Raw genomic sequence first — 26,970 nt, 5'->3', positions numbered from 1 at the left:
CATCGTTATTGTTGCACCCTCTTTTTCCATTTCCTTTTCCCAGTGCCCTTTCTGTTACTGCTGGTCTGATTCGGTCTGTTCCTTCATTTAAAAAGCAGTTATTTCCACCCACTACTTTCTGCAGGGCTACAAGAATTTACAGAAGCTCTGAAGTTTTCAGTCTTGTAGACAATAGCAAAAACAGACATACAAGCCAAGATTCCACCCAGTGCACCGTTGCATTAAAAAATGTGGCTGTATATGGAAGAAACTCAACTGTGACAAATGAAAATAAAATGTTTTGTAAAATATAAGGTGAAACAATTGAAATGAGAAATTGAGAGAACAACTATAGGATGAGTCTCCATGTTTTCAGATTCAGGGCATAAAGTAGATCGGATTGGGGAAAGAAAATTGATTGCAATATGAAAAAAAAAGGTACAAATGTGATTAAATTCATGCACATGCATAAATGATGTATTGTTCTAAAGCTGCTGACTCATTGTACATTCTAAAAGTTAACAATAAGGACAAGATGCATCATGATTTTCTTGACACTGTCATTTTGAATCTCTTAGATTGCCAATATGTGGTCTCACTGACAAACAATATAGTGCAAGTTATGAACAGAACCATTACATGTGCATGTTTAATTTGAAAACATACATAAATGTGTTCTCATATTTATATTCTTGGATCCTCTACTATTAGCTTTTAAGAAAGACAAAAGGATATCTATGAAGTAAGCCAATTAGATGGCAACTTGGAAGTAAATCAAATGTTCCAAACTGAAGCAAATGGTTACCAGGGCCTCGGCCAGCACTGCTAAGCAAAGTCAATTATTATCAGTAGAGTCAGATGTTTGGAAGAACTTCAAAATTAAGACGGGGCCAGCCTAAAATCAAGAAACTTATTGCTAACTTTTTTTTTTTTTTTATGCCTTTCCATTTTAAAATAGCATAACACTTCACAGTATTTCAACATTGCAAATACAATTATTTTTTTGAAAAGCCTAGAAAAGATTCTGCTTTTGCCTCACTGTCTGTGAAAGGCACATCATCACCACCTAACGTTGGTTTATAATTTTCATACTGATATATATTCACAAAATAGCAATAGACAACTATATAGATTGATAGAATAGTAATTTTGTATGTCTAGGAAACTAGATTATCCTGGATGGATAATCTAGAATTTCACATTCCAAATGCTAAGTTAATATTTTAATGCTACTGTAATGCTAGATGCTATAAAATGGTTTCAGTAGAATGGTCATGTAAATTGAAAAGAAAACTGATGTCTCTTCAGACTGGAAATCAGAGTGAAAATTTGACCCAAAATGAGAAATTCCATATCCAGATGGATTGATCTGTCAGTCAAACTTGTTTCTTCCTGGATTGAGTCTTCGAAAAAGTAGAGATATAAGTCACTGTTCAATGCTAGCAAAATGAAAAAGCAGCTGTTCAAAGATGAGTCTTTACCTCTCTGCCAGTTTGTGCAGTTTTAAGCATTGCTTGAAGATATCCTTCTGTTTATCTGTACTCTTCATTAGCAACATAAATTCAAATTAAATTGCAGAACACAGGAAACGTATGGTCCTCAGTGGCACAATAACTAGGTTTGTCCGGCGCACGGTAGTAGAATTCACTAATTTGAAAAAATATTACTAAAATAAAATGTACACATTCTCTCCTCACCTATTTGTCTTCAGTACATTGAAAAATCTTGATTTGAATATGTATAATTTTGGTAACTGGCTGCTCAGCATAGCTCTTCAGAGATGTCACATGCTGATGCAACAGTGGAAGGGACTCAAAGACTGCTCAGTAGGAATACTGGATATAGGCCTGTCTACTATTGGACACTAGAAAATTAATTCTAATTTATTTACACAGTAGGTCAGTTAAAAAGAAAAAAAAAAAAATCCTGCCAATGTGGTCATAAGATATTAAGAAGCAAGTTTAACTTAATTTAGGTTAATTCACCTTACTTGCTGCCCTGCAAGTATTTACCATCATTTAAGTGGTCCGCCTGTAAAAACCCACACTTGGTAATTTTTTTAATATTTTCCTGAGTATCTATGTATAGACAAGCCATTAAAAAAAATAAAATGAAATTATTATTTTCTTCTGTAAAACTTATCTAGCCTTGTTTAATCACAGACATCTTCAGTTAAATGAATAAAGCCTCTGATGTACTTAGTTGAAATGCAGTCTTTCATGAATTCTGTTCAGCTGAAGGAGAAAGGAGAAGGAACTCATCTCTTCTTCTAGAGATGGCCAAAAGAATTATGAACAGGCACATATTAATGCATCTGCCAAAGAACATATACATGGGACATCACAATAAACTTAAAATAAACTTCACAACTTTATGAAATGTTCAATTTTTATATTTACACTATAATTAGTACAAAATTGCCTTTTAGTTTTCCTGCACCACAAGACAGTATCTACTGGATTTTATACCCTAATATGTCAAAACAATTACTTTGAAATATGATAAAGGAATCTAGGAAGAGTTATAAAGAATAAGACACAGTTTTCAAACTATACATAGTGTTTGCTTTTGCTTCTAAAAAGGTACTTATATCCCCAAAAGGTTTTTTAAATAAGCGAGGGTGAGGAGCGGAAGGGGAGTGGAAATAGGAAGGGGAGAAGAAGAGTGGTTGTTCATACTAAAGCCTTTACTGTAATAAACTAAATATATTTACAATTTATACAAATGTTTGACCTTCAACAAAAATACAAAAACATATCACAAGATGCAAAACCAGAAAACAAGTTCATCTGAGACACCACTGCTCTACACAGGACAGGATGCAAATTGAATTGCAAGGAACAGAAAGGTTATCCCCATATTCAGGCAATATGAACAATTTGCATGAGGTCATAAAGAAAAAAAAAAAAAAATAAAAAGGGTTCAACATTCTTTAGCAGACTCGGCTTTTAAAACTATGTCAAAAACCTAGGCTACATCTGTCCATCTTGCTTCTGTGTTCTGTTTGGTCCACACAGCCAATACTTAAGTTGCTGGATGTTGCCTTCTATTTTGAAAAACAGGAGTAGTTTCATCGCAATGTCTGCAACCTCAATACTTTAATTCCTTTTTAAAAGGCAAAACCTTTCTAATTCTACAATTAAAAACAATTTTGGCCCAGTTCAACTTCTAAAAGTTATATCCCCATCATATTTTCAGTAGATAACTTCATAGACTGTAGCTTTTTTGTCTCCAGAGCCAGTGACTATGTATTTATCATCCACAGAGATGTCACAGCTAAGCACTGATGATGATTCTTTGGACTAGAAGAAAAATAGAAATATATTACATGATTAAAAAAGTCTACTGTCCTCATCTCAGCACCCCATTTTGGGTAGATCACATAGGTTAAGAGTTTTGCGTCCACTCTTGGGACTTGCAGAGCACCAGTGATTTCTTTAAAAGCAATATAATCCTCACCTGGAATATGCTGGCTCCATAAGGAGTTCTCCATGCATTAAGAAGGTTATCCTTCCCTGTACTCACAAACCATTTACCTAGAATACGAAAGAGAGGAACTGTGAAAACACATGAAGCAAACATCTGACAGATTAGCCATCGGATTGAAATCTGATGGCTAATTCCAGTTACACAAAGCACTCACCACTAATCAAGCAGCGATACTGTATTAGTATCAACATGGATGCCTCATGCAATTGTAAAATACTACATAAAAGAAATCCCCATATGAAGTAGAAGCAGTCTTTTACACACAGCTCAGCCTTTACAGCAGACTTGGAATAAATTAATTTAAAAGTCAGTTCTTTGTAGGCAAGTATGTTTATATTCATAAAGCAGAGCTATTTACACATAAATTAAGAAACAGAGACCCTAAATAAACTTTGATTATCAGAAGTTATGATTGTGCACTAAATAATGAAGGAAGTATGAATTAAGAGTCCAGACCTCCAGTTCTGTCTTCACAGAAACTTACCACAGTAAGCAAATTTGAGTGACAATACACAACTCTCATGAAGATGCAGCTGATATTTGTCTGGTTTATTTACATGTAGCACTTCCACATTGCTGCTCTCCATTCCCACAGCTAGCCATTCCCCGGTAGGACAATAACCAAGGGAAAATATCTGAAAATCAAACAACATTTACAGTTTTTATTTTTTCCTATAGTGGCCAAATGAATGAGGAGGGGATGAAGGAAGTCAGAAATAAAACTGACAAAGTTCAATAGTGAGACTACTTGTCAAAATTCCAGTGACCAAATAACCCCCCTGTTCTTACCTATTAACTTAGGAAAAATAGGAACAGAAAGTAGAATAATCCTATTGTTTTATTCCAAAGCAGTTAAATATATGAAAGCTCAAAATTATTGTGCTGTAAATAGTCAAAGCAAGCAAAACAAACTATCTAAAATTCATCAGTTGCACTGGGATACCTTCTCAGACTTCTTCCTAAATGCTTGGTTGCTCCGCTCCCCTGTGAGTTGTAGGAAAATCCAGTTACCTGTGATGTGAAGTCATGCTGTTGTAGCTGTCTCCCTTCTCTCAAGTCCCAGGATCTGACAGTGTTATCCAAACCTCCTGTCCAGAGTTTGGTACCATCATTAGAAATGTCAATACAGCTGGCCCCGTCTGTGTGGCCCTGGAATTGCCTGATAAAACAAACCAGATTGAATAATGATTTCCTGCCAGAGCTCAAGGTAAACACTATTGTGGTGTTGGTTTTGGACTCTGCCTGTGTGTCATCTGTGTCGGCTGATGGGCAAATATCAGCCCCTCCCTCTGACTTGGCATGAAATACAACAAAAATATTTTCCAGGTGCTACAAAAATTTACTGCATCATATATATATGAACAAATATTTTCTATCATGTTTTGAGAAGTTTGTTGTTTTTTTTTTTAATTTTTTAATTTTTTTTTTTTTAAATAAATGCTTCTGAGAGCATTAAAGTGCAGAGTGCAGTAACTAAAGTTAATAAGCAATTAAGGATGGCATAGTTTAAAAAAAAAAAAAAAAAAAAGAAAGAAAAAAAAAGCCAAGGGAATAAAACTAAAACTCCTCCACTTTCAGAAAACAGCTACTGTATTTTTCCCTTGGCTGTAAGTCAATGTGATAAATAGTGAAGGAATCCAGAGAAGGACCCAGATTGTCATGCACAAGCATTGCTGAACCAGCAAAGTTTCACTCTCTGGCAGGAGATCAGGAGATCACAAAATAACTAGACAATGCATTTTGTTTCAAAATCTTCTCATTAGGAAATTCCATCTTTCAGCAACCTAAAGGTCATAACAAGTTTTCCTTAATCCTTTGGCAGAAGCTATCCATGTTTTTAATCAGCAATTAAATTTAGGAAAATTCTATGCCTCAGTGTCAAAGGTAGAGGGAGGGAGAAAAAGGCAGCTAGCTTGGGAGTGAAAAGTATGATTCACTAAGAGTTGCCATGGGAAGGTCACACAGCACATTGTGTTTCACAGCTTCCACGTGTTATCAGTCAGAATGATCAGCAAGCAAGTGGTGGGAGAAAAGGTAACTTGTACCACTCATTTAAGACTGTCATAGAAGGAGAAAGAGACCTTTACAGAGTCTAAAGCACTTACAAGGCAGACTGAAGACTTTACATAACTAAGGTTGTTTTCTTTGTCATAGAAATACAGCAGAAAGTCAGTTTTTCACATAAATTAACATGGATCTCTGCACATAAATTTAGCCTTACTCCTGATATACAGTAAATTCATTAAGTCACAGAAGACAAAGCAGCTTCTTTGGTATATGCATTCAAATCCTCTAAAACATCATCATCTTTTCCAGTCTACGCTCTCCATTCTTGTAATACTGCAAGCCATCACAACCTTGGCATGATTGAACCAAAATTCACCTTCTGGTAAAATCACAAAAACAGCTGCTAAGAGTTATTTCACACATCCTTTTTTTTTTTTTTTTTTTTTTTTCTGTCTTAGCACTGGCACTAAATATTGACCCACCAGACAATAAAATCAAAGTTTAAAGGAAGTATTTCAGAAGTTGCAAACATAGCAATATATTCATTATAGCCTCCACAAACCATCATGACAGCTTGAGAGATCAAATTCCTCCTCCAAAACTCAAATACCTTTCTTTTATGAAGACATCAAACATCAGTCCTTTACATTTTCCTAAGTAACTGAAGTGATCCAGGTTTTCAGTAACTTTTGGAAGGTTAATTTTACTACCTATTATCACTAATTACAAACTAAAAATTTTCCTTGTTACTTAGTAAGGCCTAAGATGAATGAAAACAAGAAACCTCAGAGAGTTCCTTACATAGCAAGTTCAGTCTATGTTAATCACAGTCTAGCTTGTTGAAACCTGCAGACAAATCCAAATACATGAAACCAACAAGAACTATTACACTGACTTCAAAGGTTATAGAGCACCCTGTAAGGCCTTCAAAGAACATATTCTAGGACTAACCGAAGCTACTAGAACTAGATTCTAGCCCAACCTGAGCACTATCTTAATTCTTTGGATAAAAAAGACTATTTACTTTGCTATCCTGAACCATTATTCAGGGAGGCAAATATTTATTTAGCCACTCAAATACTAAGTTTAATTTATCAGTGTTTACAGAAAATAATACTCACCTGACCAATGTTTGATTGTGCAGATCCCACACTGCAATGTTCCCATCACTGCAGCAGGAAAAGCACACCTTGGAATCAGGGCTGATAGCCAAAGCATAGCAGGCAGGAGCTGAGGATGTAAGTTCTGCTTTAATACGAGGAGTTGGCGCTGCCAGGTCCCATATGGATAATGTGCTGGCTTCCCCACCAACTATTAGGGTGCATCCATCAGGCAGTAATTTACAAGAGCGGATGTAGTTATCTCTGTTCTGTACAACACAAATCACCTCCGTTATGTTAATACATGCCTGCCAATAATGACCACTAATATGATTCTGACTGCATCCAAGTTTTAAACAGTATGAAATTTTTCCCAGTATCAAAGTACAGAAGAGGAATCAGCATGCTCTAAAAGGTTTCAAATGCCTACTTCTCATTACTAACTTTCGTGAACCTGATGAATTGCAAGTCTTCCATCTCATTACATTAAGACAGTGCCAAAGTAAGCTTGCATTAGAGAAAGTATACTACAGTTACAATCACCAGCATCACTGGAATATTTGCAAAAAAAAAAAAAAAAAAAGTGACTTCACATGTGATATCTAAGCAACCACTTATGAAAATACAGTCTCATGTCTTTACAGACCTTAGAGTTTTCTTTTAAATGACATCTTACATTCATCATTTTAAAGTGAGAATGTTGAGTTATAATATTCCCCTACTACTACTGGATTTATGCTGGTTCTCTTGCTCAGCATCACTCCTGTGATACTCATACTGGTTTCACATTTTTTGATACTACTGCTGACAGAGGTACTACAAAAGATTTAGAGATGGAAAAGATTTCAATCTTTATGTATTACAAAGCTGACTTCTTAAGCATATTGGCTGTTCAACATAGTAACAGTTCTCTAGGAAATGCAGAGATAGGATCAGTAACTGAAAACAAACAAAAAAAAAACCCACAACACTAAGTAGAAATCAAAGGCACTTCTACTACTAAGGGATTTCTGTGGTTGTTTTCTTTCTTTGTTTATTTTTGGTTTGCGGTGGTGGTGGTTTTGTTTGTGTTTTTGCTCATTTGTTTGTTTTAAAATCACAGAAAGGGAGCAGCAAATAGTGCACTGGGAATGTCAGCTTAGCTATTGGCAGCTGTACAGATCTGTAACTAAAGCAAAGGCAGCTAGGACTGAGCATCCAGAGACAAACCTGCCACAAAACAGAATAATATTTAACCATACCTATAACACTACTGGACAACTGACATGGGCATATCAGCAAATGAGAGTTAAAGCTTGAAAAAACAAGCACATTTATTATGATCAACATGTAAGAATTACTTTCATCTGTAATATATATTATTGTGTTTTATGATGTTATACCTTCTCAGTTAACATTACACTGATTTGCTTCTTTCTATGCTGTCTACACTGCTTTAGTCTAAGAAGCATCTGTTATTTAATATTTTTTTGATTTAGCTTTTCAGCTAACTGCAAACAAATCAGCTTGCACCTGATGGATATGAAACCAGCAAAAGTACGGCAATATGAAGTAACCTTGCTACCTTGTCACACTACTTCTTTACTACCCTCTTACAAAAAAAGATATTGTGATTTCTGGCATGAGTGAAACATCATGTAATGTCCCTGTCTCAGACATGCTTCCTTTTAAACCCATGCTGTGCAAAAATCACCAGTATGACTTGGATGGAGAAATAATCTGGTATACTTTCAGAAGTCTTATCTATTATTTGGCCCTTAGTAATGACATTTATCACTAAACAAACCAGTCTACTTCTCTGAAACACCACCTGTTCAGTGTTAAAAAAAAAAAAAAAAAAAAAAAAAAGTCAGTTAAATACATACAGCAGGAAACAGAACTGCCTGCTATTTCCTTATAATATGAACAAAATCCAGACAAGGACAGTTATTTCCTTATTGAGTCTCCAAGGAGAAGTTACCCTTCTACATTAGTTCCTGTTCACTTACCAGGCAGTCGAGCTGAGAGACAGGGCTCTTGTTCCCAGGCTGGCTGATATCCCAGACTTTGACGCACCCCTTGCCACCCGTGTACACGTGTCTTGTGGGGTTGCTGATGGTAACTGCACACACAACTTCTCCATGATTCAGAGTGTTGATCTGACGGGCATGGCGAGGGATTCCTGGACCAATGAGGGCATCAGGAGGGAAAGGAACAGGCTGCATCTGGCCATCTGCAGTAACATGAAAGGAGTAGGCTCTTTTGGGGAAAGGAAAGAAAGGAGAAGAAAAATATATATATTTATCAGCAAAGAAATTACAGAAAAAGACAGTACTTTGTGGGATTTTTTTGTTGTTGTTGTTGTTTTGTTTTTTGTTTTTTGTTCTTTTTTAACTTTCATGAGAAAAAGGCTGGAAAAGCTACAGAACTGAGCCAAATAACATGAGGTACATGAAAGAAAGAACAGGATTCACAACAGCCATTTTCAGCTTTCATGTTTCAACTAAACTGTGCACTGGGGAAGCACATTAAAATCTCCTATTAACTCTATGAATCAAGATCATGGCCATCACACTGCCATTGGACCATTAAAAGAGCTTTCAGCTGCTGCTTTCTGGTCAGTGGTTCTGACACTGGCCTCAGCACAAGTCCTGCAGCAGCATTTCCTGACCATCTTTCAGATGTATTCCACGAGGTTTGCACCTGTTACCCTGAACTCTTAAGTTCAACTTGTCCTCAACTTATTTCATCACCTCATCTTCAACATCAGCACTGGCTGTGCTAGTATGTCTCTCTTTCCAGCTGGGAACTAGTTTTGTACACAAAATAATAACATGCAGCGTGCATGTACATTCTTTCCTCAGAAAGCTGACACCATCTTCTCATAATTATATTCTCTTGGAAAAGTATTTTGGAACAGCTGAAAGGCTTTGTTTCCCAGGTGGTTTTCATACTTCTTCAGTGTCTGCATCTACACACTGCACGATTTCAAGTATATGAAAACTCAAGGTTGAGGAAGTGAGTCCCAGCAGTGAAAAACCATTACTCCCTAGGAAAAGTACACAGAACTATTTGTGTTCACTGTGATGATTAAAATCAGTTTAACACAAAGACCAGGGGAGAAAAAGCAACAAATCAAGGTTTCAGATTTAGGGTGGTATTTTTAGTTTTTTAAAAATAATGAAAACACTACTGCAAAAGCTGTTTTTATTACACTGGTGAGATACTGCTATTACACTCACTGCATTCTTATTCAAGAGAGTGAAGTGGTAAAAAACAAGTAATGTTTTTACTAATAAGATACCTTCTCCCAATTATACTGTCATTTTTTCTAATACGTTTTTGTTCTCAGGACTGTGCTTCCTTTTCCAAATGTACCTTCTTCCTCATAAATCTTCGGTTACTGTAGTTCAAGTTAAAGCATTGCATCGATCTTCAACAGAGCAAACAGTAGGTAATTCAATTTAATTTTTTGTTCTAAGCAAGTAGTTTTCAAGTATTTCATTGCATGTTTCCAAGTATTGCACAGTTTGAAAGAAAGGAACAAGTAAGATTGCTGTAATAGGTGCCACAATGTACTTGGGCTTGTTTCCTAAAGCAGCTGAGTATGCCTAGAAGCTGAGAAGAAGATATTCGAAGTCAGAAGAAAATAAAGAAAGCCCTGTTTTTATTTCATACAGAAGATAACAGTAGTGTCACACAAAGCAATACCACAGTCTTCACCACAGGGGAAGGGCAATAGGTAGTTGACAGTAACTGCTATAAACCAAAGAAGTCAAGTGCATACACATGCAATTCCTGTACCTTACTCATGTTTTGTGGTTGGACAAGTGAACAGAAGTTATATCAGAGAATTCACAAATAGAGAATGAGGAAACAATAAAGATGACAAATGAAACTGATGAGAAAAGCCAGATAGGGAAATTTACTCCCTTATTTGTATACAAGTTGCAAAGTGTATCAGACACAACTCCTCCCATGAAATCCTTGGAATCCTTTCCCTTTTTCTCTCCTTTTTTTTTTTTTTTTTTTTTTTTTTTTTTCCTTTTTATATAAAAAATTACATTAATGATAAAGGCTGACCAAGCAATCTGTGAAGAGGAGGTAAGGCAGAACTGTCCCAGAGCAGTTATTCAGCAAACAGGTGAGACAGAGGATGAGCGAGGAAGAAGAAGAGTAGCAACAAAACTGCTCAAGGCTGAACCTGCTCAGGTTCAGGTACAGGACTAAAGAATCACGGCATTTGTGAGGCTTAAAAGCTAGGCCCCATTCTGAGCTACAGATCAATTTGTTACTTGTTAAAATAAGAGTACACAGAAGTGCAAAATTCTGAAGTTTCAGCCTGGCCTTGTTTTTATCACAGACATAAGAAAAACAATTAAACAAGCACTGAGCAATCTGTCCCATTACATTCAAGATGAATAATCCACTCACACATTTATTTATTTTTTTAAACAATCCTACAGATGACTGCAACCTAAATGTTCAGTTCAGTTCAAAGCACTCAAATAATTGGTGTTTTGAAATTATCCTGAGCGTATACACAGCTTTCACATTTCTTGTTAAAATGGGGTGGAACAAAGACAATAGGAACATTTTTGAAGCATTCCATGCATACTGTAGCATTAAGATGGCTCTTCTGCTCTGAAATGCCAGAAATTTATCCCATTTTTTTAAATTAATTTTTAATTAATTATAATCGTACCAGTATATTCACATTTGCAGTCTTATTATATACTTTAGTAACTCCATCTTTATCATCATGGTCAGGCATTTGCTTCCAAGACTCATCAGCCCTCAGAATGGCAATCATCAAACAGACCAATAGTAGTTTCTTAGAAGTCAAAGCAGCTTTTGTTACAGTGTAAGTTATCAGCAATTAGCTGCTTAAGAAAAACGACTACACAACTGCCAAATCCCTATTCCTCTGCCAATACAAACACACAAAAAAAGCAAATGTTCCTGTTTCCTCAAAGGCATGAGGTATGCCAGGCTAAGATCAACACTGTCTAGTCTTCTACATACCATGGTATAGCAATTTTCATTTCAAATGCCTTTCTTTCCCCTTCACAACTCAGCCCAAATGAAACTTGTATAATGTGCATGACCAACACTCCCTAGATAAAGTAAACTTCTTTCAGAAGAATAAATTAACAGGGGCAGCACCGCAAACGACTTCTCTGCTGCTTAAGTGCTAGACTCCTAGGCTACCTCTCCATCAGATACTATGATACTATGATACTATGATACTATGATGATCAGATCACATAACCCTTCAGGTGGGAAAGGAATCTCTGGTTCAACACCTCTTTTCAAGCAGGGACACCCGCAGCAGGTTGCCCAGACCCATGTTCAGGCAGATTTTGAAAAGTTCCAAGGAAGAAGACTACACAGTATCTCTGGGCAACTGACTCCAGACTCCTTCCAGTATGTCCACGTCTATCTTGGGCTAGGTGGCCCAGGACTGGACACAGTGCTCCAGACTCCAGATGCAAACTCATCAATGCTGAATGGAGGGGAAGAATCACCTCTCTTGACATGCTGGTAATAAGGCAGCCAAGGATACCATTAGTGTTCTTAGCAGCAAGTGCATATTACTGGCTCAAGTTCAATGTGGCATCCTACCACAGTCCTACTTCCAAACAATTAACTGAATTTTAATGAGTTAACTTATACATCTGTATCCCTGAAAGTGAGGAGCATTTTGGTGTTCCAGCTGTTCAAACCTTGGAAGAGTCAACACAGTTTTTCTTTGGGGAACAAATTCTCTCCCATTATAAGCAAAAACGAGATTCGAGAACATTTGATGAAACTGAACACAGTATGTCCTATAGGGCCTGATGATGTTCATCCCAGGGTCCTGAAGGAGCTTACTGATATAGCTGCCAAGGCACTCTCATATTTAAAAGTTCATATCTGTCAGGTAAAGCTTCCCGTACCTGGAAAAATGGTAACCATCACTCTCACTATTAAGAAAAGAAAAGGGAAAATCTAGGAAACTAAAGGCTGGAGAGCTGAACCCTTGTGCCTGGGAAGATCATGGAACAAAACCTCCTAGAATTTATGTCAAGGCTCATGCAAGATATGGATGTGATCTAAGATGGCCAGTATGCCTTCATCAGGGGCAGATCATGCATTGTGCTCTTGTATAACAGAGGACTGCATCAGCTGATAACACCTATCTACATCATCTAACTGGACTTCTGGAGGGCCTTTAGTCTTGAAGAATTCCTCGGAAGCAGCCTTGTGGAGAACAACTTAGAGGTTCTGGTAGATGAAAAGATAGACATGACCCAGTGTGTACTTGCAGCCCAAAAGACCAACAGTATCCTCAGTTGCATCAAAAGACAAGTGGCAGCAGGGACAGGGATGTGACTGTCCCTCTCTGCACTGTCCTTGTAAGGCTTCACTCAGACTACTGCATCCAGGTCTGGGGCCTCCAGCATGAGAAAGATGTGGAGCTATTAAACTGTGTCCTGAGGAGCTCCACAAAGACAATCAGACAGCTGGAGCACCTCTCCAATGAAGACAGGTTGAGGGAGCTGGGCTGTTTTAGCTTGGAGAAGAGACCTCATTGCAGACTTTCAGTACTTAGAGAGGGTTTACAAAAAAGATGGACAGTGACTTTTTACATGGGCAGATACAAGAAGAAATTTTTTTTATAAATTAAAAGATGGTAGGTTTAGATTAGTTATAAGGAAGAAATTCTTCACTATGAGAGTGATGAGGCATTGGAACAGTTTGCTCAGAGAAGATGTGGATGCCCCACCCCTGGAAGTATCCAAGGCCAAGTTGGTTGAGGCTTTGGGCAATTATCTAGTGAAGGTGCTCCTGCCCACAGCATGGGCATTGGAACTAGATAATCTAAACAGTCTCATCTAGTCCAAAGAATTCCATGATTCCAAGATTCTAAGAACATATCAATTGATATCTACATTTAAACTTAATTAAATATAAGTATTATGGAAACATTGAAATAATACAATAGAAGAAATGTATTGGTGTGAAGAACAAATACTAGAACAAGATTTAGAACAGAAAGAACAGTTCTATTCTAAGACTATTCTCTGACCCGCCAACAGGAGTTAGACCTATTTCCTCCTCCTCTTCAAATAAATTTTTACACAGCAGGCTTACACGTTAACTCACTGGTCAAGAACATGACAGAACAGTTGAAATACCTACATATCATCTTATAGATAGATATAATATATGCACTTAAAACACTATGATGTGAAGACTTCCACTTCATCGCTCTATACAAGAATTCAAACATAATTCTTTAGCTCACACAAAAATACTCTAGCTGCAGAACACAAAAGCAGACAGTTTCTTCTGTTGATATGTGTGCTTTCAGAATGATGAGTCACTCCGAAAGTAATCCTCCAATTTATTTCCATGGAAACTACAACAGATACAAAGAACACAAAGCACTATTTGATAGAACAAATTCTCAGCTATTAAACGCTATATTTTCAGCATAGGTACTACTGTTAGCTATGCATTTTTGCCAGTGTCAAACAAGAGCCTGCCTGGCACAGTCATAAAAATCTTCACCAGTGGAGGTGACCCACTGTCATTGTCATAGCTGCTGAAAGGCACCACCCGTCCCTCACTGTGCTCACATCCACCAACTGCTCTCTACAAACATTTAGAAAGTGTCAAAAAGCAAGTGGAAAACCTATCTTTTATTCTAGAATATAATAAAATTAACATTCTTTTAAAGTATTTCTCATTGTACATTCATTCAACAAATGGAATGATTGCGTGAACAGAAAAATTCCTTTTTTTCCCCCTATCTTGAGCAAAAGCCAGTGTTTACCAAATGAAATTTCCCCTTACTGCTAAGAGGAAAGAATTTTTTCATCTCTGTCAGTGTCTGAGTAAAATATTTGAAATGCAATTTTATTTGAAACAAAAATATTGAGAAACACGACTGTTCTCAATACTACCATTACTTCAAAGTTGTAGATACCAGGTGAGCAATGCTGTGGAACTAAAACTCATCAATGAGCTTGTAAATCTATGTTCAATTGCTCATCTAATATCAGATGTGGATTTCCCCAGAATGTGAACCACAAGAATACTAAAAGCTAAATTACTATTTTTATAGAAAGGTTACAAAAAACAAGAAACATGTTCATAGCAACATACCAAGAACTGACAACACATGGCATAGTTAAATGCATCAAAAACCAGAGTGCAAGACTCTGTAAAGCATTACAAATAAAGTGCTGAACAGATTAAATTAAAAAACTAACAGAGCCTATACTTTGGCTATAAAATAACATAATTCAAAGTTTAATGTTATACAAGCACTGCTCTTGTGCCTTGAGAAGTGCAACAATTAGGACTCAATTAGAGAACAGTCCTCACTGAACAAAACTAGGTTTTCATAATTTATATGTCTAGGTGTGGAATAATGGAATATGTCACTGAAAGCCTGTGAATACACTTGGTTAGAAGTAAAAGCTTACAGCCATCAAATTATGTGATCTCCAAAAACACTTTATGTAAAAATGCCAAATTCTACAGAAGTCAGCAAGAATGAGTTTGACCCTTAACAGGAGAATATTTTAAGAACAAAGCATGTTCCTTACTGTGCTAAATTTAAACACACTACCATCTGATACATAACACCAACTCAGACACCTCACATCAGTAGTCTTGTCAACATACCACCAACTTCTCTTCAAGTAAACCCAAAATCTAACAGGTTCTCACATCACCGAGAGTTAGCTATGTCGGTTCTCAGAAGCATGATGGATAACAATAAAGACATGTCTAGGATGGTTATTCTAATATAAGAAGTCTTCTGCTTTCATACTGCTCTGAAAAAAGAGTACAAGAAAGCACACATCTCCTTGCCTGCAAAGCGGTGAACACTTTTAAGGATGTTTGAATTGCTGACATTACAACTTATCAGTATGTATTAATAGAGTCCAATAAGAATTCTAACAAATGTGTGTGTGTATACATGTGATTTTCAACATTATGTGACTTATAAACTAGACAGTCATTTCTGATTTGTTCCTGAAGTGGCAGAAGGAAAAATTAAACCAGTTAATTCTCAAAAATTTCATAATAGATTGGTATAGAAGACAGCATGTAGCAGACCTCTTGAGCACTGGTTGCAGTAATTGTTAAGTTGGTTTCAAATTGATGTACCTAGATTGTGAGGTGCTACTCTAACTGCAGTTTTTCCCTGCAAGACAAGTCAGGACTGAATAACAGTGAAGGTAGGCCAAAAAATGAGGTGGACCTGACAAAGTAAAAAGAATTGTTTTAATTCTCTCTGTTCTTTTATCTCCAAGAAAGCAGATAAGCCCTGTTTCCCCATCCTACTAAAACCAGATTACTAGGGAAAATAAATAAATACACTGATGCATAGTTTTCCATGAATTTATTTCTGCTGTCTCTATATGTCAGGACATCACAGTGTGATTTTATTTAAGCATCCCTTCACTAATAATTAAAATTCTTCAGTAAAAAGAAGTAGTTGTGCAAGTTAACCTACATCTACATGCCCCCTACTGCACAAAGGATTCCCCATCTTTTTGCTCTCCAGCTGCATACTTATACATTTGGTCCATTATACAAGGTATGCATCAGTTGCTAAAGTAACCATTTCAGATACTCATGCCTTTAAAACAAGTGCCAGACAAGGAGTCTGTGAGTTGATACTACACAGTCATGATTGGTACAGTCAGATTTTGGCTTTCAAATTGTTTTTCCTCACACAATTTACCACTATCTTCCCATTTGTGTTTCCACTAACTTCCTTTATGAACAACAAACTTAAGCAAACCATCGTGTTAAAGGATCGACCTTCAACAGCTTTTCCTTGGAAATAGCCGCATGTACATCTGTTTGTGGGCATGACAACTACCATTCTAGAATTTGTATGCTGTAACTACTGCCTGAAGAAGTCAAAAAAAAAAAAAGAAAAAAATCTAATGAGAACAAGCAGACACTGTGTCACTTGGAATTTTTCTTCACAGACACAAGACATCAGTATTCTCTATAAATACTGCAGTTGTTACCAAAGTGTTAAAAAGTTACTTACGGCTTTCCCCCAGGAATCCCTGCAAGATTTGGTGGGATTCCAGGTACTCTCATGTGAGGAGGAGGATCAAACCCAACCTGAGAATGGAAAACAAATTAAAAATCACACTTGAAATTTCTCATTCAGCAAATGCTACTTCTCCCCCAAGATACACATTTAACCAAAATACACCTTTTACCTACAGTAATAGCTGAGTGAGTAGGGATGGACAAAACAAGACGTTCTCCCCCAACATGCTTCTACTAGAAGTACTTATATTCCAAGAGAAAACCATGAACCCATAAAGTACCCATATTCACAACACTAAGCATCACATACACAGACAGGCATGTTAGTGTGAAGCTTGCCCTGGAGCTGAAGAGTCCACGAGCTGCATGCAGCCACACTCTGAACCTGCTGGCAGCAATCACTGACCTATGCAGGCACAGCGCATGGCTCAGAAGCAGCTTCAGGCTCCCACCAGTAGCTCTGCTGGCTCTGTGCTGCATGGGTACATCAGCTGGGAGATGTCTGAGAGAGTTACACTGCAGGGTACTCACAGATTTGTCTACGGCTTAAAAACACTACTTTACAGGCTCTTTTTTATATGCTGCAATTCCACTAAACTGTTATGTCCAGAATGAATATGAAGACCAAATAAACCAAAGAGGAACTCTGAACCAAACACGCTTTTTCCTTTTGAACACTATACTCAAGATAAAATTCTTAGTACTTTAAGAAGTGCATATGCAGTTCAGGATTTCCACATTTTCATGTAACCATTTTTCCAGTTTGAGAAAGTAGCCTCATCTACAGAACATTACAACCTTAAGACCAATCTTGCAAACTCACAAGTGGATAGGTCTGTGCACATATTTGTGGGATCAGGTTCCCAGGTTATTCTGATCAATAGCAGCAATGACGGCTATGCTGCATTTAGTGACTACAATCACAACAGCAACTACTTGTAACACACCTTGTCACAGAGCTTTAAGATTCTTCATGATGATTTACTCAAAAAGAGCACAATACAAGAAGAGAGAAGTAGATTAAAAAAAGAAAGACTTTTACACACTTTGAAATTAATTTGGTGTGTCTGTACAGATCACAGATCTTGTACAGCAAAAGAAAAGCAGATGCTCACAGCACCTGTAAAGACATTTGTATCTACTGAAACTGTTTTTTTGTTTAAAGAATTAGAAAACAGTTTGGCATTTATTAATTAGACAAAGCACTGATGAGAAAAAAAGAAACATGCATCAGTACACTGAGATTCTTTGTTCTCAAGGTAAGGATTTGTTTCTCCAACCACAAAGTAAAGTGAAACACAGTGAAGCAGCCAAGCCTCTGGCGCTGTTATAACTTGGGAATTCAACTGTGCTAAATGAAGCATGTAGCTTTCCTTAGTGACCTGCAACTCACACAACTGAGATTGCATGCAATATGTGGCCTACCATAGGAGATCTTCCATAGGCAACCACAGCAGCTGCTGCAGCAGCCGCACTCATCTGGGGTGACATGTTGTGCAGGCTGGCATATGCTGCCCCTGGACTGGTTAGTTCTCCATTCATGCCAGCATGAGGCACCATTCCAAACGGAGCAGGGTACGGCCCTTGTACAGCCAAAGGTGTGCGCAAACCTGCAGCTGTGGAACAATGAAAGCAAGTAGTTTTATTGGATCTCCCTGCACACAGGGAAAAAGACCTTTTATTTCAGCTTATGGTACATAAGCTTCCCCTTACAAACATGCACACACAGAGCTAAGAAACATTCCCATAATTTATCACCAGTACCAACTCTTTTCAATCACTGTAAATAAGCTTTGCTGAGATCTGAACTCAGTGATTACTTCTAACAACCTCTTCTAGCATTGCCCATTTCCATTTCTGTAATATTTCCCTGTTTACATTAATATCTCCTTTGCCAAATTAAGCACTAAAGCTGACAGACATGGTTTACACAGCTCATGTCTGAAGCAACTCTGCTGTACCAGCCTGAATAGCAAAAGTAAACTTCCCTCTGCATTTGTCAAGATTTACACTGCAGCAAATATTAGCAGATTCAAACAAAGAGCTGGAGAAGCAATTGCATTCAGACTAAGTACTAGAAGCTTCTCAGAAATCTTTCACTGCATGCAGTCTCCAGACTATTTCCAAAAAGATAAAGAACAAAGTAAACAAAAAAGAACAAAAGATAGAAAGACATTCAAACTTTTGATAATCCAAACATCTGCATTTCATCATGTCCTCTTTTAACATCAAGAAAATGTTAACATTTGCATGGAAATGCATATTTAAATAAGATACTAAACCTAGAACCATAAAAACTTGAGAGGTAATGCATTACCAGCCTGGTTGACCAGAGGGTCCATTGTTGGAGGTTTGCCAAGGCCTGGACGAAGTCCTGGAGTTGCACTAGTGCCTGGAGTTGGCACATCACTTCGAGGAGTCGGTGTGCTGGATTTCAGAACAGGCGTGCTGGCTTTTTCATGCTAGTATCATAAAACAAATTAAATTAGTATTATTTTTAATCCAAGCCATATTACGCAATTTATCACAATAGAAGCTGGGAAGCTGGGAACCTACTACCTAGTCCCTCAGCCAATTTTCATAAATCCATGCAATGCTGACTACATTAACTTGTGAAAAAAAAATGCTGACCTTTTGATTTCTGCCATAAATGGAAATAAAATAAAATAAGATAAAATAAAATAAAAAAGCTAAGACATGTTATTTTTCTTTCTTCCACTGACATAAAAAAAACAAACAAACAAAAGAAAACAAACACAAACATATGAGATTTTTTTTTTTTCAGGACAATACAGTATGCATCACCACATTATTTTAATGAAAAATCATGATTACTGGACACAGTGAATTAAAGTACCACCACAATTGATAAGAATAAAAAAATCATGACATAAAATCTTATCAAGCTAGTTATTCCTTGAAAAATTTATCAGCAGCAGTTCATTTAGAAGAATTTAATAAAAACCCGGGGAACATCTTGGTGACTACATTCAGATCTATTAAAAAACAATCATGTTTTTAAGTAAATCTTATGATTTCTAATAAATTCACAGCTTATTTGATAGAAACGTGGGAGATACAGGAAATCATCCTGAAGAAGAAATTATTCCTGAGGAAAAAAGCTCAGTGGTACTGGAGTGGTGTAGAAGAACAGTACTTCAGATTCTTCAAGCCATACACCTTCTGTAAAAAAGTAGTTGCTGAAGAATGGAGAGTCAGACCTTGAAGGAAAAAGAACATTTCCGAGAAAAAATGCTGCTTATAATACTCACCAAACTCATTTCTTTGGATTTGAGAGAAGTGGAACTTCCTGAAGAAGCTGTAGAGGCTGGACTGCTAGAAGCATCTTTCTTCAGCAAGCGGCTTTTATCTATACCATTTTCACGTGGTGAATGAGTAGGACTTGCCCGTGGAGATGAAGGATCCTAAAAGAATGGAAAGGACAAGCAGCAAAGAACTGTTAAGAGCTGGTACTCAACACAAACTAAATCAATCTGGGGAAAAAAAAACAAACACAAACACACACACACACACACACACACACACAAGCAGTATATCTGAATGAAGCAGTAGTTTGCTTTCCATATCTACAGAAACAAACAAAAAAAGCCCTTAATTCCTTTCATCAATTATAGACACAAGTAAGTGCAATCTGGACTCATTCTACACTACATAAACCATAAACACATATCATAAATTGATTTTAAGTGTAGAACTTGCCTTAGTTTGTACTTAGGTTTACACAGATCATAAGCATATATTACAACTGATATGAAGAGGAAAGACCTACAATAACTGCAATGAGCTTGCACTCCTTCTGCATGTGTTCTTTATGCACTGCTAGTGAAAATGATTATTTCAATAGGAATACATTCATCTAATTTCATTTGTTAGGGAATACACACCTTGCTCATCTCTTTCTTCAGAAAAAGAGAGATGCAGATTTTACATAACAGTATATAAATTATGTCTATAGAGTTTATCCTAAATTCCATTACCTCACTCCTTAAATCTACATAAAAACTGCAATAATCTCGCAAGTGATCTTCCTTCTGTCTTCCAGAGGCACATTATGCATTTAGTCTATTCCAAAATAGGCTGCCCAGCAAGCTGCAACACCATCAGCTCTGTAGGTTCTCTGGTTCATCAGCATAGCAGCAGGAATTAAGCAGTCCTCACTAGAAAGCAGTAAGTCCACTGGCTGATCACTGAGCAGTTTCATTTTAACCAGGACTTCTGAAATGACTGTTGAAATTCTTAACAGGATACACATTTTTCTACCTGGTTGAAATCATTTGAACTTTTGGAGACATTCTAGATATTCCCTCCCAGTATTTCTTCCTGTGTTTTTCACAGTGTAGGAATTTTTCCAGCATGGTCAGGACTACATCTTTTTGTTGTGTGAAATAAAAGACAAAGTAATAGAAAAAGCCAGTTCCTTCATCCTGACTTCACAGCCAAATCTCAGTCATGGAGGAAAAAATAAACAAACAAAAACCAAAGAGGTTACTGTCACTAGGAAATGCTGCAGACTGATTTCATTCTGATTTTTACTTAATTTATCCTGATATGCCTGTATAGAAAACACTGCCTTCAGAATAGGCAGTCAAAATACCAGTAATTTTTAGGGGTTTTCAATGCCATTACTACTATTAAATATTAGATCAAGTATTCTTTTCCATTTTCCCTTGAAGACAGCAGTTTGCAAACTTCAGCCACCTGCATTTCACCACAATTTTCTCCCCTACAGAACAGCTGTGAAATGTTAGAAAATAACTGCAGAGAGAACAGACCTAGATAAAGCAGGGGAAGGAAGAGCTAGGAGCACAGCCAGGTAAAGCTAGGAGGAAGACATAGTGAATAACAGAACTAACAGCAAGGATGACTGTTCCATATTTCTACTATATTCCACTGTTTTTTGTCTGTTCGTTTTTTAATTTAATGCATTTTTTTCTTCAGCATTTGGGTCAATATTAAAACAATAAAAATTTTTAAAAAGTTACCTCATTGGATACATCTACAACCAAGTTATCATCACTCTTGTCCCCATCACTGTCCTATTAAAAACAAATAAATAGTTCAATTAGTACATTAAGAGTTAAAAAGGGTAAGAGAGAACAAGAAAGACGTGTTATCTACTCCAGTATTTTTTGCTTTGACTAGAGAAAAACAAACAGCCTTTCATTACTTATTGGCATTAAGGCAAATATCGAAAATAGGAATGTGACATTTTACTCTTGCTTCAGTAATAAAATCTAAATAGAGTAGAACTATTTGAATGGTGGTGGTCTCATTGTAAGTGCAAGAGGGTCCAAAACTCTCCTCTACTACTATGTTATAATTACAACAACAACAACAACAACAACAACAACAAAGAGAGAAGAAGAAACTCATTCATGTGCTACTCCTATCTGTTAATATGTATGTTGCTCCAAAAGCAATGCCTCCTATTTATTTCCATGGAAACAGAAACAAAGACAACAGATACAAAGAGTACAACACTGTTTGATAGAGTACTTCTCAGCTATGTAACACTACTTTTCAACACAGTCACCACCATCTGCCAATTTGCTCAGATGAGCTGTTGAAAATACACATTTTGTGGTATGACAACTATGCATGGTTGCCTAATATAGGCTTCTTTTTCATGCTACTGTTGCTGCCAATGCTGAAACACAATCCATCACCACACTGCTCACATCCAATGTTCTGTCTCCATGAACATTCAACAAACATCGATAAATGCCAGTGGGTGCCATTTGTTCCACATTCAGTTCCACACCTTTGCTTCATATACATTACCACATCAGACAGCATTTGGTCAGTCTGTCCCTCCACTACCATGTGTTACAGAGCAATGAAACACAGTGGAATATTGGTGGGAAGGTTCAAACTCTACTGCCATACCACCAACATCCATCCCTGGTGTAGTGGGCCAACGTCATAAAATAGGAGGCATTACTTAAGAGTGCAGTCATCGTATTATTGGAATTATTACTAGAAAAAGCACCAAAGCTCTATTTTTGACATTTACTTCACAAATCAAATCCCTCAAAGCAACAGGACTTTTTCTTTATTTCCAAAAAGGAAAGTTCTGAAAATTGAAAGTTATGGGAAAGAAAAAGCTCCAGAAATGACAATGTATTTCAACATTTTAACCTAACAAAACCAAAATACTTTCGAATTCTTAAACTGAAATGTTTTATTGCGGCTTTTCAAGCTACATTTTGACTCTGTTTTACATAATTCTTTGATCACCTGAGGTGCCCTAGAGCTCCACAGTAGCTATAATTCAAGTGTCCTTTGGTCTCTGTCTCCAAAACAACCTACAAACCTCCAAAACACGCACTCATTGTATATCATAATATATAATATACAGTGATAAAATGATTTTTTCACATGGTGATTCAACCTCAAAGGACACTGGATAGAAAGCAAATCAAATGAATGATGAAAATTAAATCTCCTCCATGGCAAGTCTGACATTTCTGATAAGTACAGTTTCCTTTAAAAGCTTCTAGGCAAACAACTCAGAAAGAAAGAACAGTTCTGTGCATCTCACTTGTCTTGAACTGCATTGGCAGTGTTTTCATAGTATTTACGCTATCACACATAGCACTGGTAGACAAAGTAAAACACCATTTCCTTCCTCTGAGTCCAGAACATAAATATATTTAAAAAAAAAAAAACAAACAAAAAAAAAACCAACAAAAAAAACCCACCCATTTCCACAGGTGGTGTCAAGCCTTTCCTTGTTTTGGTATGAAATATTGCTTTAAGAAATACTATACACATAGGTACACAGGAGCACCACTAAAGACAGAACTGTGACTCTGCTCGCCACTCAGGAAGCTAGCCAACAAAAGGTTGCAACAGGAGAAGGAACAGAAGCTCCATTTACCTGCTATCACTTGAAATGTACTAAGTAACAGTAAGCAAGAGTGGGTTATAGCATACAGAAGCACAGCAGATGCATTCACCAGAATTCACCACCTGTGAGATGCTCAAAAGTAGAATACTTGAATATACTCATTTGACTTGGTCATCTTCAGAAACAAAAATTTACTGTGTCAAAAGCATCTCCCAGAGGAAATGTTCATACCAGAATAGTCTCCTCCCTAACAAATGCACAGACTGAAACTATCCAAGTTTTATCATGAATATTAGACAAGTTAGAAAAGGAAAAAAAATAAATGTTTTTTATCTTGTTTCCATAGTGAAAACTCCTACAGTTCATGTCCTTCTCTTTTGACAAATGTGGTACATCTTGACCATAGAAGACCTTCCTCTAAAGTGAGCTGCAACTCAGCAGTTTTGTGCTTGCTGAACTGAGAAATCTTAAAAGAAGCAATCCTTCTTTCATATTGAAATACATCTGAAGCTTTCAGATACCTTTGTTTTGCTCAATTCTTTATTTTGCTACTGTCTTTATCTGGCATATTTAAAATGCAGACTAAAACAAACTATAGTTCTGCTGTGCAATATCTTTCCAATTTCTTTCCATGAGAACAACAAGAAAAGCAAGCTCATCTTTTTTGATTACACTTCTTACAAATTTAAAAGAGAAAATGCTTCCTGAATACTGAACCCTCAAAGATGCGGGAGTAACATGAGGAAGTTTGCCAGACCTTCCTGTAATGAAAACTATGTTATTAGAAAATGTTGAGAATATGACTTGAAAAATCTCAGCAGTACACCACACATAACATCTTCTGTTAGATGGAAGATCTGCTATCCAGTACTTTCTCAAAACATCTTTATTCGTGGCTTGTTCAAGAATCACCCTGTGATTTGGTTGAGCTTTTTAGCCTTGAAATTGAAAGCCCACAAACCTTTCCAGATTCACACGCACCACACTGTTATGCTGAGGTGCTTCTTTCAAACCAAGTAGTACCCAAGTGTGGTCAAAAATGCAGAGCATAAAGTGCATACTTTTGCATTTTGTTGCTTTCTGCTGGAAGTGCCATATCAATCAAAAGCTAGCATTAGGCAGTTGGTACGGCCTTACAATGTATGCAGTTTTGAGTGGTGACTGTTTTTCATCATGATGATAGCTAGCATCAGAAAATAATTTCTAGATTCCCCAAAAGAACAAGTCCTACCACTTCAAATAAACCTAAACACAGTAGGCTTTTGGGCAGTCCAGAACTGCTGCCTTGCTGAAAGAAATGTCCTAGAACACTCATAAATTCCTAATGGATACTCATGGCTCCTTATCCACTGTAAAGGAGTATTACCAACTAACAGCTTGAACTATTGAGTAACTATTTGTCGACAGTATGAATAATTGTCCCACCAGCAAATATATTCACATACTATATCAGGCGTAGGAAATATAGTGCCTTGTTCTTCATAGCAATTTTACCTCTCTTACAAACACAGCATCTTCAAATAAATTAATCATTTCTTTGACACAGATTTGCTTACATAGTGGCTGGAATCCTTATCATCCACCTTTCTCTTTTTGATGTCATTGGTATATTCAGGGCCATTCCTGCGTTTATCTGTGCTTCGCAGACTGTCTGGGACCAACAGAGAATTACTCTGTAAAGACAAAAAACAAGGTCAATCAAAAATTCCTTTCAAGATTCCTTCGCATATGCCCAAAAATTCAAACAGGATGCGATAGATGCTTTAGAAATGTGATAAATACATAGTCTTTCATTCCATTTAATTCAACTCAAAGTCCTCCAGGCAAACACACACAGCTTCATGCATTCTAAGAAGCTTGGGTTTTCATCTATCAAAAGTTTAGTTCAGTAGTCAGCCATCATCTATTTAATTAGTCAATTCAATTGAATTTATTTATGTATTAGGAAAATTAGTCTTGCTGCTTATTCATCAGCAGGTAAACAATTTTTTTTTTTTTTTTTTTTTTTTTAAACTACAAATCAAAGACTATCCTGCTTTTCAACCATCATAAGCAGATTAGACTTTGATACGTTTATTCTTGCAGAAAGATATATGGCAACTTGCCTTTTACTCTTTAATTAGTATCTACCAAATCAGGTTACACAGTACTCATTTGTTAGCTGTGTCAAACTACAATTGAGCATTCTCAACAAGTACACTGCAAATAAATATCATTTTTTTTTTCTTCCAATATAACATTTACTACTAGTGTGAAATTATGGCTGAAATGTTGTTTAATCAGACTTGGTGTGGAAAAACTGAGGCCAACACACACATACACAATAGACAAAAGTACAGACTAATCTTTTCCTCAAACTACAAAGGCTTCATTCATTCAGATACGGTAAGTACAAACTGTTGACCCAAAGAGAAAGGCATTTTAGACATTTTTCAGTCACATGATTATTTGACATGCCTGTGATTCTCATCTACACCTCCATTCCAGCTAAAGCACTAAAACGTGTTACAATGAGCTCTTTTAAGTGTAGGATTAGCATATGCAAGAGGGCAATTTGTTCACTGATGTGTTAATGCTGTTAACAATACTGAATGAATTGGGAAAAAAAAAAGTTTCTCTTCACAAAGGAGTGGTAAGCCTAATTCCTAAAAGCAAAATACATGCTCTCATAAATATATGCTCATATTAATATACAAACAGGTATTTACACATAAACACGTGTATCTCACAAAGAAGAAGCCTAATACCAACACACATGCCATAAGTGTAAGTACTCCATGAAAATACCTGTTTTCATGTGATACAGAGATATTTACTCTTAATATATCATTAACATTTAATAGTAGCCAGTGAACTGCACACTGAATATATTCCCCTTTAAGACCTAGGGACAGCAGGGTAGTTTTACTCTGACATCAGTATTCAGTCTCGAGGAGAACAAAACAAAACTGAGTACATAAGGCAATTTGAATCCTCTTTTTCCTACTTCAGAAGCTGCACTTTAAAGCCAACTCTAAGCTCTTTTGTTATTGACTATTCAAGCTAAACAAATGCCAAGGGGCTTACATAAAGTATATAGGAGGGTCTAATGAAATTGAATATAAAGAAGCTCAAAATAATGTCTTTACCACAATGTTCTTCAGCTAAAAGACGGGGTTGTTGGATCACTGAACTAATTGCCTGGACAAACAATCTGAATTTAACCCCTCATCTTCCCAGATGCATAGAAACTCAAGGACTCACTAGTTTGAAAACATTAAAATCCCTCTTTAAATTATTAACACAGAATCCATTGTGACTGTAGCAGTAGAAACATCTTAAGAAGCAGACTGTACAGCCAGACTAGAACACGGGTTTGAATACCGAAAATGCATTTTCTTAGGAAGCATTCTCCTGAAGAGACACTTTCATTTAAAAAATAGTCGAATCTAATATTGGAATAAAACAATGAAATTCAGGGTACTAAATGTA

The 26,970-nt window shown here is 36.7% G+C and overlaps 1 protein-coding gene across 4 annotated transcripts in view; it reads right to left on the bottom strand.

Annotated features, from left to right (window-relative positions):
• Positions 1–298: 298 nt before the first annotated feature.
• The window catches only part of TLE1 (TLE family member 1, transcriptional corepressor), a 72,167-nt gene continuing 45,495 nt past the window's right edge, over positions 299–26,970 (bottom strand). For all 4 annotated transcript variants that reach the window (XM_072359288.1, XM_072359289.1, XM_072359290.1 and 1 more), the window contains exons 9-20: positions 25,056–25,172; positions 21,632–21,685; positions 19,901–20,053; positions 18,946–19,090; positions 18,054–18,244; positions 16,621–16,697; positions 8,564–8,813; positions 6,597–6,844; positions 4,480–4,627; positions 3,953–4,103; positions 3,439–3,515; positions 299–3,281 (exon numbers count right to left, since the gene is read on the bottom strand). In XM_072359288.1, the coding sequence (XP_072215389.1) occupies positions 3,174–3,281; positions 3,439–3,515; positions 3,953–4,103; positions 4,480–4,627; positions 6,597–6,844; positions 8,564–8,813; positions 16,621–16,697; positions 18,054–18,244; positions 18,946–19,090; positions 19,901–20,053; positions 21,632–21,685; positions 25,056–25,172 (1,719 nt within the window). In that variant the 3' untranslated portion in view covers positions 299–3,173. The remainder of the gene's footprint in view (positions 3,282–3,438; positions 3,516–3,952; positions 4,104–4,479; positions 4,628–6,596; positions 6,845–8,563; positions 8,814–16,620; positions 16,698–18,053; positions 18,245–18,945; positions 19,091–19,900; positions 20,054–21,631; positions 21,686–25,055; positions 25,173–26,970) is intronic.

This window comes from Excalfactoria chinensis, chromosome Z (genome assembly GCF_039878825.1).
Source record: "Excalfactoria chinensis isolate bCotChi1 chromosome Z, bCotChi1.hap2, whole genome shotgun sequence".
Taxonomy (NCBI): domain Eukaryota; kingdom Metazoa; phylum Chordata; class Aves; order Galliformes; family Phasianidae; genus Excalfactoria; species Excalfactoria chinensis.
The sequence above is the reverse complement of the archived record's forward strand: the minus strand, read 5'-3'. Positions and strand labels throughout refer to the sequence as shown.